The following is a 15,214-nucleotide window of genomic DNA, read 5'->3' on the forward strand; positions in this document are numbered from 1 at the left end:
GTGCTGCAGAATGCTTTCGTAGTTTAAGGTGTGTTGTGATTATTTTTCGCGCTGTCCCTTAAAATTGATTACAACGAATCATTCTGCAATATGTTTTTTTTTGTACTTAGTCTTTATACTTCTGTTGACAGAGAACACGTGTTTATATTGTATGAATGTTTATAGTTTTGTATATAGAAGAAATATTTAGGTTTTATCTACTTTAAGTACCTTTATCTATAGTTGAACTAGCATCAGTTCAACATTGTTAGTCTGTACAATTATTTAATTTTTTAACTTTTGCCAGTGTACCTACGAAATGTTGAATTGATTACATTATTTATCTCTTCTTTTACATCACAGTATTTGACTTCTCATAGTTGTTGTAGTTTCTTATTTAATTAACATGACTGTATCGAACTGAGTACGTAAAGCTTGTTTTTATTAAAAAAATAAAACATACAATAATATTAGCTTTAACACTGATGGACAATTTAAATTTATACGTAACTGTATTTATAAACTTCACAATGAATTATTGTATTTGTAGAACAAAATATGTAATTCTTCCTAATAACATTTTGTTATGCAAATAAATTATATGCAAAAACCGTCTCTAAACGGCTATCCCTGCGCGGATACGTGTCGAGTTGTCCATTTTTTTACTGGAATGTGAACTTGACCCTGTGTTGGTCCTTTTTATGGTGATTTGTTGCTCAACCTCAAACCCACTTTCAATCGAAATTCATACAAAAAGTCAAAACTTACTTGTTTATCAATGGCCCTAAATTGCCACGACCAATTAGCTCTATACAAAAACGGCCGGTGGTCAAACCTATTGTCATCGGGACTGTACTGCTCAGCGTGGTACGCTGGCGTTAGCACTGTCATTTTATGGCGATTTATGGCGTAACATCTGAAAGACAACGTCATAAAAGTCACTTTATTTTAAATCCTGACCTGAAAAAGTGCTTCACTTTTTCTGCAACTTCTCTAGGACTACAATTGCCACTCCACGTTTGAACTAGCTTACAATACATTGAAAAGGGACCACATTTTTCAATCTTACGTAACCTCCCGAATTGACTTAGCTCAACATAAGTCATCCCCATATCCTCCTCATCAGTTTGAGCCAATTTCCCATCCTTTAAAGGCTCTAGTTCGGCAGTCGGAGGAGCATCAACGATCTCTCCAATAACGGGAATATTAAACTGATTTTTTGCATAATTTAAAAACCTGCGCAAATCAGTCTTGGAAATCCCTCCAATCGGATTAATATCAGCACTGGAACAATCGTATTTCGTCATGTAGCCTCGTAGGGCTTCATCAACGTTAGCAGAACCTAAAACCAGGAGCCCACCTGGACGATTCCGCGCCCATAACATCAACTGAGCGAAAAGATAAGACAACACCATGCGTAAGCGTGCTTGAATATTTTGTAACGCGAGGTTTTGACGAGGACACCCGCCTCTGGAAGCGAATTTAGGAAACAAACCCGTAACACCGCTGAAGATTTCGATAATGGCGGTTATAGCTTTGTCTATTATAATGTGCATGTGGTAGCTACCGACGGAGGCGGCGAGAGTGGCAGCTCTTTGCTTTGTTTCTTTCGATGAGTTTTCCGTCCCCATGTAACAAGTTACTAGGATTCTGTTACAGAGATCTGATGGGGTTCTCGGGGAGTATTCAGGGTCGCCTAAAAGGCGGCGCAAATCCGACAGAACTCGAGTATCTGAAATTTTTTAAGTTTCGTTTGTTTCTCTTCTAATTTTTATGCTCACCTCCTTTTTGCACAGCGTTGACTACCATTCTGCACATTGAAAAAACGATAAGCGCAACGCTGGAGGAGTCGACTCCTCCGCTGAGAGGAAGAAAAAAGCCCCCTTGACCTGACCTCCTCAAGTAGTCCCACAACCAGCAAGCTGGTCCTTGCGCGATTTCTTCTTCTGGTAGTAAATACGTTAATTCCATAGTTGTAGCAATGGGAAGAGTAGCGTCATTTTCTGGTGACAATGAAAAATCAACTACAACTCTTGGGTAGCTGGGGCTCTTCGCCGCCAAGTGCGCGAAAGACCTAATTTGATTTCTATACGCTCTAATATCCTCTAAATCTATAGTCGCGACGGTGATTTCCTTAAAAAAAAGAATTGGAAGTGTTCCATTCTATCAATAAAATAACTTACAACGTCCTGTAAAGAGAATTGTTTGGCTCTGCTTAAGATACTACCATTGAGAGCAATACAAGAACAGCCCCCAAAGTAAACTCTTTGCCCGTCGCAGCCCCTTAAGTTGCTGAAGACGTAGCACCCTCCAGCTTTAAAGGTAGCACTTTTCACCAAGTCTACTGAAACGTAAGCTTTGCGCAGTTCAGTGTAACTGCCTGAACTATTGGAAATTATTTCAACCCCATCAAGAGCCATATCAATGTGAGTGGACGCAGGGTTCCACAGCTCTTCGCAAATCTCAAAACCGATACAAGTGTCTCTGGTGGAAATCACCGCATCGCCAAAAGGCACAGTACTCTGCCCATTGAACTTAGAAATCATTCTGGGCAAAAAATAGTCTTCAGTTTGCCTGATTTTACCCCAGCCTGAAAACCAACGCGACTCTCTATAGTTTCCATCATCGCACATTTTCATTTTAGGCCTGATTAGTAGGATTTTCTGGTTAAGGAAGACAACGCGACAATTGTAGGCAACATTCTTGTGCATAACGGGCATGCCAACATCAATGATCATGTCTTTGCATAAGGGGGCCATCAACAGTTCCAAAAGAACTTCCCAACAATGAAGGAACGTGTCGCTTTCATAGAAGTGGTCCTCGCAGCTGTAGCCGCTGCAATGTTTTTTTAGCAAGAGATAAGGTGATGTAACCTCAAATTACCAGATTTCCAGTTCCGGGCCGGTGCGAAAAGTAGCCCCCAAATCTTTAGCCTCAAGGATTGACTCCAAAATTCTTTCACGGTTACCATCGAAATCTAGGGCCCACTGATTTAAAGTAGCGCATGCAATGGTCACTTTGCGCCCCATTTTTAGGTTATGTTAATCTATCTTTAAGGAATAACTAAAACTGGAAAAATACAAGTTTTTATTTGCGCAAGTTGTGAGATTTAATCTGTAACCACAGACCTGATAAGGAATTGTTTGTTCAATACTTAAAAGCTGACATTTTAAATTTTTTGAATTTGGGGCGCATGCGCGGGCTCCACTTCCTCTAATTTTTTCAAAACTTGAAAAGAGCGGGTATTCAATTTTTGTACCGCATTATAATCGACAATTCCATGAATATTTTTAATTATTGAAGAGTTTAAATCTACGAAAGACATAAAGAGGTCAATGAAACTCACGATGGTACCGCCATGCTCCATCGCATGATGTACTTGTCTATAATATAATTTTCCTGTCTCTTTTCCACTTTAGGGGTGTTTCGCAGAAAAGCATGATTAAAGTGTCAGGGAAATAAGTTTTCTTGTTTAAACTATGAATGGTAGTTTGGCCGCTGCACGGTACTTTGTTGGAACAAAGTCACGAAAGCCAAGGAAATTGGATGGTGGCAATGAGAGGAGGCGGATGACAGATGGAATGATCATTTTTTAATTTTATAAATAGACTTGGATATAAAGAACGCACTGTTTTTGCGGGAGGACAAGTATATTTCACGGGCTATTTTAGAGGGACATTGCAAACAAAGGCGTCACGATAAAAATGGGAGCTTTTTATCTTTCCCTATAATTTTTTTTATTATCTAACCCATTATTAAGACACGTTAGTCATCTCCCATGTCTTCAGATACCTGTCAATCCTACAGAGCAGCATCGAGGGATGTTACCACTTTTAACACCAGGAAACACCAGGTTTTGTCGACTATTGTTTTAGTATCGATTTTTTTTCCGAAAAAAAATTCTCGTCCTTTTTTACTCATCCAACCTCACATTTGCAAATGGGTCTATTGATCTAAAGTCTGTTGTCCCCAGAATGAGCAAAACATTTCATCATAATGGTGTATTATTATTTATAGAAATTAAGCCAAAGTGCGAATTCACTCGTGCCATAATTCAGTACCTCGAATCCATTTCTCGGTGAAAGTTTCTTTCCCAAGAAAAAGCTCGCGAGTAGGAAAAGTCAGCGCAAACGTATCGATCACTTCCATCCCCATGGAAATCTAAAGTTTACCCGAGACATCCAACTGTCAACTTTCACAGTCAAAGAGACGGTGAGAGATGGAGCGCAGCTGATTGAGGATTTTCCTTCCAGGATGGAATCGGAAAATGAAAGTAGTAAAGGTGAGCGAACCGCTGATCCGATCACAACACTGCGACAAATCATGCACAGTTATTGAGCTTTTATTATTGTTTGGACACCTGTTTCCGATAAGTTGACCATGGGTCGGTAGGCGAAGTTCCAACAGGAACAGTGCCAAAGAAAACGGAAATGTATGCATGCGAAGAATGACTTTCGCTTTTGCACTTTCGAAGGGAAGGTTGCTTCAAGGGGATGAACCCGGAATTCACCCTTCTTTGCCCTCTCACTTTCTCTACCACGCGAAGAATGTGCATCAAAGAGAGTTTCTTGCATGAAAATCCGCCTTTTGTTGGCACCAGTTTATCTATTGTTGTCCTGACCTTTTAATGCGGCAAGATGAGTGATGATGACAAATCGTAAAGCGAAAATAAATCGTTTTTTTCTTCCACCTTGGCTTCGATCAATCTCGGCTTCTATTTTTGCCATTGTCTGTCGAATAATCGAGTTATTAATAACAACTGTCTGGATCGATACTGCCACTTTGCAAACTGATCTGGCGTCGCGTGCAAACAAATTTATTTATAAAATGCAACTTTTTGGCACACTGTTTTTCCGCAGAAGTGACAGTTCGAGACCTCCAAGCTACGCTCTTCCCGCCGACCCCCAAAATCTCAACCAGTTTTTTTTCGAACTTTTACATTAAAACGAACTTCGAGGATGATCTCACCGACGATGGCCTTAAAAAAGAAGCACCCTCCAGGGAACTTTTTTCTTTGAATCGAGAAAGCAACTTTGTCCCGCAACCGCCGCGATGGCCCACCGAGTGCCAAGTTCTGGAGGAAAAGGTGCAACATATCTCCTATTTACCACCGACTCCAGAACCATACTATGTTCCTACGGGGAAGGAGCCCCAGCCCAAACCCACCGGGGAAGAATGCGGAATCATCGTTTACCAGTACTCACCCATCAGTGCTGTCAATTATGTAAGACAATTTTTAGTGAGTTTTTCCCATTTACCATCGCTACTTTAGTTTAGCAGATCGAGCGTCGGCGGGAGCAGATACCTTCTCTCGTCTTGTCTCTGTGCCGAAGAAGACACTCTTCGCTTTGAGTCAAGATTTGAATGTGGGAACTTAGGTCGGGCTATTCGGATCACTCCAAATTTCTACGAGTTATATTTGCGTGCGGACATGTATACTAACCGCCACATGCAATGGTTTTATTTCCGGGTTACTAACATGAAGAAAAACTTCTTATACAGGTAATTACGATTTTCAATTTTCGAAACTCACTCGTTCCGTCACAGATTTTCCATCGTGAATTTTTCCAAAGAAGACAGTTTATACAACGAAGGAATGCGTCCTCTGATGTACTCCACCAAGGATTCACAACTTCACTCCATCGGCTGGAGGAGGTGTGGAGATAATGTTACGTACTACAGCAACGACAACGTGTGAGTACTTTTATTTTGTTTATGGGTGGTGAAGATTAAGCAAAATTGTTCTTCCAGCACCCCTGAAGACCCCGAATCCCAGATGACTTACACCCTGTCGTTCACCATGGAGTTCCCCCATGAAGACGACGTAGTCTATTTAGCTCATTCGTACCCTTACACCTACTCCGATCTCGAAGACTACCTAACCGAATTATCGAACCACCCTATCAAATCGACCTTCACTACAATCCGCCTTCTTTGTAAAAGTTTAGCCGGTAACAATGTTCATTACATCACCATTACTTCTCCACCAGTTCCTGGAGAAACTAAAGTAAGTCACGAAAGCCTCTATCGATCCAAATTTTTTGATTTATAATTGCAGAAGAAACGATCGGTTGTAATTACTGCCAGAGTCCATCCGGGGGAAACTCCTTCTTCGTGGATGATGAAGGGCTTCTTAGACTACTTAACCAGCGACTGTTCTGTAGCTAAAGACCTGCGTGAAAAATTCATTTTCAAATTGGTTCCGATGTTAAATCCTGATGGGGTCATCGTGGGGAACAATCGTTGTTCGTTGTCAGCGAAAGACTTGAATCGACAGTACCGCACGGTAATGCGGGACGCTTATCCTTCGATTTGGTACACGAAATTGATGGTTCGTCGCCTTTTAGAAGAGTGTGGAGTCGCGATGTACTGTGACCTCCACGCACACTCTCGAAAACACAACATTTTCATCTACGGTTGCGAGAATCGGAGAGGTGCAGAGAGGAAGCTGCAGGAGCAAGTGTTTCCTTTGATGTTGCACAAGAACACTGCCGATAAAGTGAGACGACGACTTTATTTGGATGTTGCCAAAAGTATATTTTTTTTAGTTTTCTTTCGAAAGTTGTAAATTCCGGATACAGAAAGCGAAAGAAGGGACTGGGAGAGTGGTGATGTGGATGATGGGCATCGCCAATAGCTATACCATGGAATCGTCATTCGCTGGGTCCACTCTGGGGACTAGAAATGAGACACATTTCACCACGCAAGATTTCGAAATGATGGCAAAGTCCTTCTGTCAGACGTTGCTCGACTTTTATGATGACGGACCTAGAAAGGTACTGAAACATACCCATAGATTTTACATTCCGATGTTCGTATTTCTCATCATTTCCATTGTTTTGGCATACTTTTATCACGTGTAAAACTTCATAAAGGAATAAATTCATGTTACTAACAAGCGAGTTTTATTTTAGGAGAAGTTAAGAAATAAAATTATAAATAGATTAGTTAAAGAAGGATCGAATGCCGATGAGCCCACGAACATTCAACTGAGCGATTATTCGAGGTAACTTTTTACCTTTTCAAAAATTTGTTTTGACTATTTTTTGCAGCGATGAAGGAGACACTTCTAGTTCTAGTTCCAACGAAGTGGGTCGCGATGACGACTACTTTTGCGTACCGGCAGTTCCGCCCCCATCTCCCATCATCTACAAAAAATTCAAGCCAAAACTCCATCGAGCGAAGACTAGAATTTTAAACCGAAGTCCCAACGTTGAAAGGAAACCATTACCAGTAAATACAATTTGAGGTGTATTCGGGTGATGTAACTGTTGAGGTTGTCGTGTTTTTGCTTGATTAACATGCTGTGATAATCGCTTTAAAAAAAGGGATGTTCTTTATTTTACGACAAATAAATTATTTTTTTCACGAGGTGTCACTCAAACAGTTAACTCCTCCGAATATCAAAGACTCTAACAAACCTTCAGGAAAGACTTTTCAGATTTGTAAAGCAACAGTTGGATTGTACATTTCCGACAAAGATTTGAATTACTCTTCCGATAGTAGTAGCTCCGATGAAGAGTTGGAGAAGACCAAGGTGAAGTACGCTCGCCGCAAACCGAAGAAGAAGAAAGGCGCAAAGAAAAAGCCACCAGTTCGTGCCTTGTCTGACTGCGAGATTCAGTATAGAACGACCACCGTAAGGAGTATTTCTGTTTTTGATTTGGTTCCAAGCGAGAAGATTGGCCCCCAAAGTTCGACGAAGCGGTCAAAAACGCCGCAACCAAGGTAAAGGGTGCTTTCCTGAAGGTGGGGTGTTAGTCACTTTGTTTATAGAACGGACAGAAAAAACGTCATTACTCAGCAACTGGCGGAAGTCCAAGCTAAACTGATATCCCTGAAAAACAAATTGTGGTTCGGACTCAACGAGGGTGAAAACGTGCCTTTATCATGGGGTCGCAGCCAGTTTAATTTTCCCAGTGTTAGCCCTCCACCAGCCAAGTAAAGTTCATATTCTGCATTACTACTAATGACGTAATTTTACAGATCTTGTCACAAAAAGCAGCGCAAGAAACCCGATAAACAAATCGAAAAGAAAAAAGAAGGGAAAGAAGTGAAAGCGAAAGGCGAAACTCGCAAGACAACTACTGGGTACTATATGATTATAACTTTGAATTTCCCGCGCTACCTTCGGGGAAACCCTTGACTTTTTTTAGATTGAGAAGACAAGCGGCTGTGGAATGGGGGCGCTGTTGCGAACAGGTCCAAAGAACGAAAAGTTGTCCGGATAATGTCAAGGGGGATGTCAGATCAAAAATTAGTGGTAGTTGCGATGAAGATGACAAGTCAGATGTAAAAAAGAAGAAGAAAAAAAAGATTAAGTTTGGGAAAAAAGCCAAATCTGTTGCGCATGCGAAGATTTTTTTCAATAAAGACTGACAGTGCTTATGCGTTTTACAATAACACCAATCAACTTGTACTGCCGTAGTTGTGATATTAAGTTATAGTTGGCTGAGTTTTATAGAGTTGTTATTACTAGGCCGTGCCGCATTTTGTCTGGTTTTTCCGTACCGATGGTTATTCGACTTTTAATAAATTTTTTACAAAGATCTGAGTTTTATTATGCAGAAAAAAATTCGAAAAATGCTCTAAATGAGATACTTTTAATGTCAAGTACCCGATAAGAAATTATTGATTTCTAGGAACATAAAACTACCATTATAGGACTAACTTTTGAAGTGATGTTGTGAAAAGCAGTAATCTCATGTGATAACATGAATAACACGTCAGTATAGTTGAGTTAAACCAGCAAACTTAAATCCAAAAGCTTAAATTACAATTGGTGAGTTCGAATGCCTTAATTTCCCGCTTCCGCCTAGAGACCATCCCACCTAAACCACTGCTGACGCACTGACGTGTCTTTTATTCATTGCTAGATTCTTTGATATTTGTTCGCCCATTCCTACATATAACAGCAGCCATTTCAACCTCGCCCCATAGCATCAGAAAACGCCACAATGTCCGTTCAAGATCTCCAAGATTTAATTTGCCCAAAATTCACAGAACAAGTGGTTCTGGACATGATCAATAAAAAAAGTGGTCTGAACGACATCAAAGTGAAAAAAATAAAAATCGGCGAGGCCTCAAAAAAGGGGGACTCTTATTTAAGCACGATTAGTCGATTTACCGTCGAAGCCACCGGAAAAAACAGTGGGTAAGAATTCCAAAAAAAAAATATTGCACTTAGTTTGTGGTTATGCAAACAACTATACAAGTTTGCTTAATAATTGCCTATAGTAGCGTCCTGAAATGAGCTTTTTCCGGGTTTCAGAGGTCAAGAAGAAGCAGTTTCCATTCCGGTGATCGTGAAATTCCTGCCGAAAAATTTAGGGCGCAGGAAGACCTACAGATCTATCGAATTTTTTGAAAATGAAATTATTTTCTACAACCAGGTCTGTATCATCGATTTTTTTTCTTAATGTTATATGACAACAATTGCAGGTGTGGGCTGCTTTTGAGAAATTCCAGAATGAGGCCCAAGTGAAAGAAAAGTTCAACAACATTCCATTGTGAGTCTTCTTTATAAGACGTATTTTTCTTATCATGTTTTTTTTTTGTAGAGTGCTTTCAGCTTTCTGTGATGGTGAAAATGATTATGTGGCTATGTTAGATTTAAGCCATGAAGGCTACACATCTGCGGAACGTGGCGCTGGCCTTGATTACGAACATTCTATTCGTATTTTACACCTTTTGGCGCAGTTCCATGGTCTAAGTTTGGCCTTCAAGGAACAACAACCCCAAGAGTTTGAAAAAGCAGCCTGTAGCCTCAAAGTAATTTTTAAATCAATTTTACCTTATCTAATGTCGATGTTCCAGGAAACTTACTTCTCTGAACGACTCCGCCCTTGGTACTGCACCTTCCAGAAAAACATCTTCACCATCGTCAGGGATGCTGTAGAGAAAGAGCTTCCAGCTGAGTATTTGCAGAGATTGAACAAAGTTCTGGATGGGGATTTGTTCGGGCTTTTGGTCAAGTCTTGCGTGGTTAGAGGCCCCCTTTCTGTGGTAACCCATGGTGATGTCTGGGTCCCCAACTTCTTGATCAAATATGAAGGAAACAAACCCAAGAACATCAAAATGATTGATTTTCAATTGACCAGATACACCAGTTTGGTCACTGACTTGGTCTTTTTCATGTATTCTTGCGTCAGCATGGACTTGGTAGAGGGAAAATGGGAGCAATTGTTAAGGGAATATCATCAAGCTTTGGTATCAAGCATGAAGAACTATGGGGCGAAGCGCGTCGTCACTTTGGATGAAATCAAGGCTGAAATTCAAAAACACAGTATTATGGGGGTTGGAATGTCCATGGAAGCTCTCATCATGGCCCAATTGGATGATGATGAAGTCAGTGATCTAGACGCTATTCAGGTAAGAGTGTACATGGGGGCTGCGGGTTTCTTACCTACGGTTTGTTTACAGGGAGATCAAGCCGTTCCTATCGAGGAAGTCTGGATCGTGAAGCCTTTCAAACAACAAGAAAAACGCAAAAGAATTGCAGCCATGATCAAATTGGCGGTGGATAGAAACTTCATTTGAAACGATTGCCAACCTAAAGAAAATTATTTTGTGTCTATTTTAAATAAAATTTTCTTTGCTTTTCTAATTATTTTCTTATTATGGCGGGACCTCCTAATTGAACACATTCAGTTAATTTAAGTTTAATTAAGAATCTAGTGAGCTAACTTGGTTATAATTAAAGGATTGAAAATTCGCACAGCCAACATGAAGAAAATAAAATTTGGACTAATTTCCCTTAAAAAATATTTTTACCACAAATATTTTATTTTTAGGGGTGAACTGCCTTAGAAACTCCGAGGGGTTGCTTCGGGACACATTTTGAATTTTTTGCGGTAGTGGGGACGCCACTGCACGGATTGGTCGCCCGACGTCAATGTCCGTTAATTTCCAACATCGTTTTTTGTTTGTTTTTTATTGTGGGGGTTGTTTCTGGTTTTTCACTTTTAACTTTCTCCGATTTTCTCGTTTTTCCACGTTTCGAATAACAAATTTCGAAAATGTCTTGTAAAGATCGAATCTTCGGAAAGCACCGGAGATATCCGATCGCTGTCAAGCAAGTTTGATAATTTTGATTTATCCGTATTGTAAGGGCATTTCTGGTGAGGGTTTCGGGCCTGTGTCTTCAGATTGTTGAGTTCTATTTGGTGTTGTTGGTAATTTGTTAAATTATTGGTTACTTTTTGCCCCCGTGCGGTTTATTGAATTTTATTGTGGGTTTCGTTAGCAGCGTGCGCCGCATTCCCATTCGTTGTTCTCGTGTAAATCGAGTGTGTGCACTTTTGTTGGGTTGCGAAAGTGAATAAAATTTCTTTTTTAAATAAAGGGCGAAGGAAGAGGAGAAGAAGTGTCAGGAACAGAATGAAGGATCTACAAATCAGTAAAGAACTGAAAGAGGAGATCGAAAGAAATCAGAATCAACTGAAAAATGCTATTCGTAATCATCAGGTAAGTTTGCAGTGTTTGTAACTTTTCCTTCACGTTAGCATCGAGAGGCTCCTTCGCCATTATGAGTGCGACAGGGACAGAACGACACCGTCGTTCCCAAAGAAAACTTCCCCAAAACAGTTTTGTTATGTAAAAGTGTTTGTAAATTTTCAAAATTGAGAGACAAGTAGCGAGAATGATTTTTTTTCGTTTTGTTTCAGAGTTTTGTCATCAAGCTCAAACAAGATCCTGACGTAAGTCGCACGAATAATTTATTAATAATTTACCTCAACTTAATTTTTCCCTAGAACGTGGATTTGCAGAAAGAGATCGTCAAAGCAGAAAAAGAAATTGTCCTGATCGGAATTTCGCAGGTAAGAAACCGAAAAGTAATAAAATAAACATTTAGAAAACTCGTGCTCAACCTCAACCTCAATCCTAAACCTAAACTTCTCACGTTTGGGTACAGTCAAGCACAAAATAATTGTTCAACATTATAATAAAATGGCCGTTAACTAAGCCGCCTAGATGAAAAATATAACAAGTTTCGCCGTCTCTCTCTGGTTTATTATCTATAAATAAAACACTTTTTAAAGTTAAAGCCCACAATAAATTACTAATGCGCAACTTTCCCCCACAAATTCTACCTATTGATCCCAAATTTAAACCCAATTCGCTCAAATACTTTTTTTCGAACAAATAAACCTCATCTTCGACGAATTTGTGATTTTTGTGTCGGTGCGAGATTTATTGATTCGACGATGTAAAGTGTGTGTTCAAGATTTTATATTAAATACACACGCAGATGCACATTTATATTCAGAGGTCAATAAAGACTGTTATCGCACAAAACGCTCCTTTATCTACAGTTTTAGGTTAGGAATCCACGGGAAAATCCTTTTTTCACCGAAATATCATCATTAACCAATCTGTTAAGAAAATTCGGTGAGTGGCCTTGAAGTTTCATTCAATATGGCGAGCGGGGGAGGGGATTAATGACTTGGGAAATAAAGTGGACCGGATTTAATGAGGTGAACATGTGAATAATTGTTTATTTAAAGCACTACAAGTCGAGGAAGTCAGTTTTCTTATCGTGCTAACAATTTCGATGTAAAAATAGACGACATGGTCAACTTCAGAGGAGGAGGTTGCGGGTTCAAATCTCGCCACGACCCGTTTTTTGTTGGGAAAAATTCTTCAAAAATGAGAATATTTGATAAGATATGAACATTGACAATAATGGAAACACGGAACACAAAACTGTTTTGATGTGCAAATGCTGAGAAAGCGAATAACCTGAGCTTAGATAAACGAAATTTTATCTAGAAATTAATAATAAACGAGTTCCTTTTTCTCAAGGTGATAAACGCTACCTCTGGTCGTGATAAGGATGAGGAATTTATTTTTGTTATATTTTAAAGGCCGCTTTGAGCGTTGTTTGAACTAGTATCATATGATGTAAACTGCAGTTCTGAATTTCTATTTTTTTTACAGAATCCACCGAAAATTGAGAAAACACGCAAATGATGATTACATGATAAAATGCTACTTATTGTGGTCACACATTTTGAACATGCTTTCTGAGAATCGCTGTATAGTTTCTGGTTTATTTCTCATTTTTTGTTTATTATCAATGTTTGTATACTTTTTTATTAGTTTTTTCACAATTTCAGGGTAAAAAATATGACATAATCTCATTTTCACCCGAAACCATAAATTCCCATTTCTGGATTATCAAGGCTGCCAAAAGACCTTATCATGACAATGATGCTGTCTTGATAAGTATCAAACCGGTTCACGTTCATTAATTACTTCGGTTCGAATTTGTACGTTTGTTTCCAGTCGCATTAATGTTTACTTTAACTTAAAATGCGATACACATGTACATGTATTTGTATAATTTTAATAGAGTGAAATGTGAAATAGAGATAAAAGCAGATTACGTTTCCTATCTATGACTGAGTAATCACAGTTTTATTAAAAACGCTTTGTCAATTTAGAGTTGAACACTGTTCTTAACGAATAATACAGAGAATTAAATTTTGTTTAAATAGTGGAGATCGTTTTTTTCTTCATTTATCGCCATGGTATGATATTTTTATCAATTTCCAATTTTGTGTGTATGAAACTAAGAGAAAAAAATTAACTGATAATGGTTCGTTGTTCGGATGAATATTTAAAGACACGCTAGTATTAATTCGTTTTTTTTATAGAAAGGGTTGCTGGACCGCCTTCGTGAAGAATACAAAGACCACCAAAAAAACCTCAAAGCCAACGCTGCAAAGAACAGTCTTGAAGAACGCCGTATTAACTTAAACACTGCTCTTAGCCGTGCCAGGAAACAAAACATGTAAGATTTTACCTCTGTTTACTTTTTTCTCTAATGACTGTTAACAGAGTATCTCGCCCAACTTCCGTCTCCGTTTCGTCAGTCTCCGATGACTCCTTCGAAGCCACTTCCGTGCACTCTTCCCCGGAACACCATGTGTTCAATCCTGTGGAGCCCCACGATACCACCCAACCAGAGTTCCTCACCAATTTCGGCTTGGTCACTCACGATGTCTACAAAGAAATGCAAAACAAACGTGTTGAAAGAAAACGTAGAAGTACCGCCAATCCTCACTTCTTGTACGGCAACAAGGGATGGGATTTTCAACCGGTAATATTCCCCAAGGTACCGACAACTTCTCAATGTTGTTTTCCAGAAACGAAAACGTAATTCGTATTTGCACTCGTCGATTTCACCCCCGAATACTCGTCAAGCTGTTCGTAAGAAGAACGAGAGGGTGTCACCACCGCTACCGAATGGAAACAGCGCTGCGAAGTCGGCGTTCTCGGCGTTTCCTTCAATCCCTAATTTACCCAGCGGGTTAACTATAGAAAGAGTGAGTCCTTCCAGTTCTTCGCCCGATGCAAGGACCTGCGTGAGCTGTCGACAACCAGGTAAGAAAATTTTTTTAGAGATTTAACACCACCAGAGACTTACAGGGTTGTTGTGCATCTGTGAAAGCTGCGCCAACGGTTTCCACGTCAGTTGTCACAACCGACCTTTTGCACAGTCACCTAGACAATGCCCCAGGTGCATTAATAAAGAGGTTCGCACCATCGGCTCCTTAAATGTGCCTTCTGGAATGAGCGTATCGTACGTGACGCCGTCCGAAGTCTCAGGTTAGATAAAAAACGATGATGTTATGACATATTTCTCTCTCCTCTACTGTTCTTTCCGTCTAAAAACTGTACAGATTTTTAAGACCGGCTAGATTGGATGAATTTTGTTTTTGCAGAAAAACTAGAGGAAAAGAAAAAGTTGGAAAAAGTAAATAAGACTCTTTCAGCTGAATTGACCCAATTGCAGGATCGACATTCGCAGTTGACGATCTCGCTCAAAACCCAGAAGACTCAACAGGAGGAGCTCCTGATGACGCAACAGACAACTGAAGACAAGATCAAGAAGATTTTAACATTCATCAATAATGTTAAGAGTGAGATGGTTTCAAAACCAACGCAATCTCAAGCCTGAAAATCGTGTGATTTCTAAAGCTGTTGTTTAGTATAATGTTGTTCTTATCTATATTGTTAAGACTGAGAACGGTATATTTTGTTACCCGATGTTTTTTAACAATTTGTAAAGAATTTTTATGAGAATTTAAATGTGGTTGACTTTAAAACTATTTTTTTTGGGAGTTCCGTTACGTCGACAAAATATCAGTTTCAGTCTGGGACACCAAAGTGAGAGAGCTTATTTTCGTAGATTACGATACGACCAAGAACAGACGCCGTATAGATGTAA

At 39.5% G+C, this 15,214-nt stretch overlaps 4 protein-coding genes across 7 annotated transcripts; 3 read left to right on the plus strand and 1 right to left on the minus strand.

Moving 5' to 3' along the window:
* Positions 1-400: 400 nt before the first annotated feature.
* Nadsyn (NAD synthetase) lies at positions 401-3,181 on the minus strand. The gene is made up of 7 exons (XM_088042947.1): positions 3,108-3,181; positions 2,863-3,048; positions 2,163-2,814; positions 1,761-2,112; positions 940-1,711; positions 748-895; positions 401-700 (listed from the first exon to the last, which is right to left on the minus strand). Exons 2-7 carry the CDS (start codon positions 3,006-3,008, stop codon positions 596-598), a joined length of 2,175 nt encoding a protein of 724 aa, XP_087899073.1. The 5' UTR covers positions 3,009-3,048; positions 3,108-3,181; the 3' UTR covers positions 401-595.
* An 856-nt stretch (positions 3,182-4,037) lies between these two features.
* Nna1 (Nna1 carboxypeptidase) lies at positions 4,038-8,528 on the plus strand. The gene is made up of 13 exons (XM_088042939.1): positions 4,038-4,261; positions 4,839-5,203; positions 5,252-5,481; positions 5,527-5,673; positions 5,731-5,986; positions 6,038-6,478; positions 6,528-6,755; positions 6,894-6,985; positions 7,032-7,212; positions 7,421-7,707; positions 7,756-7,920; positions 7,966-8,070; positions 8,136-8,528. Exons 1-13 carry the CDS (start codon positions 4,234-4,236, stop codon positions 8,356-8,358), a joined length of 2,748 nt encoding a protein of 915 aa, XP_087899065.1. The 5' UTR covers positions 4,038-4,233; the 3' UTR covers positions 8,359-8,528.
* A 262-nt stretch (positions 8,529-8,790) lies between these two features.
* On the plus strand, positions 8,791-10,585 carry LOC148169703 (uncharacterized). The gene is made up of 6 exons (XM_088042958.1): positions 8,791-9,133; positions 9,251-9,371; positions 9,421-9,488; positions 9,540-9,750; positions 9,796-10,350; positions 10,402-10,585. Exons 1-6 carry the CDS (start codon positions 8,937-8,939, stop codon positions 10,516-10,518), a joined length of 1,269 nt encoding a protein of 422 aa, XP_087899084.1. The 5' UTR covers positions 8,791-8,936; the 3' UTR covers positions 10,519-10,585.
* Positions 10,586-11,007: 422 nt separating this feature from the next.
* On the plus strand, positions 11,008-15,197 carry LOC148169704 (PHD finger protein 21A-like). Of its 4 annotated transcripts, none has more exons than XM_088044027.1 (8): positions 11,008-11,445; positions 11,646-11,678; positions 11,733-11,798; positions 13,638-13,774; positions 13,822-14,083; positions 14,130-14,367; positions 14,413-14,592; positions 14,780-15,197. In XM_088044027.1, the coding sequence occupies exons 1-8, from the start codon at positions 11,359-11,361 to the stop codon at positions 14,860-14,862; spliced, it is 1,086 nt and encodes a 361-aa protein (XP_087900153.1). In that variant the 5' UTR covers positions 11,008-11,358; the 3' UTR covers positions 14,863-15,197. The 4 variants fall into 4 exon arrangements, with proteins under 4 accessions (XP_087900153.1, XP_087900152.1, XP_087900155.1 ...); XM_088044026.1 differs by having other exon boundaries at positions 11,009-11,445; positions 14,709-15,196; XM_088044029.1 differs by lacking the exons at positions 11,008-11,445; positions 11,646-11,678; positions 11,733-11,798 and adding an exon at positions 13,423-13,511 and having other exon boundaries at positions 14,709-15,196.
* Positions 15,198-15,214: the final 17 nt, after the last annotated feature.

This window comes from Gnatocerus cornutus, chromosome 8, assembly GCF_029298725.1.
Source record: "Gnatocerus cornutus isolate USDA-ARS CGAHR chromosome 8, icGnaCorn1.1, whole genome shotgun sequence".
Taxonomy (NCBI): domain Eukaryota; kingdom Metazoa; phylum Arthropoda; class Insecta; order Coleoptera; family Tenebrionidae; genus Gnatocerus; species Gnatocerus cornutus.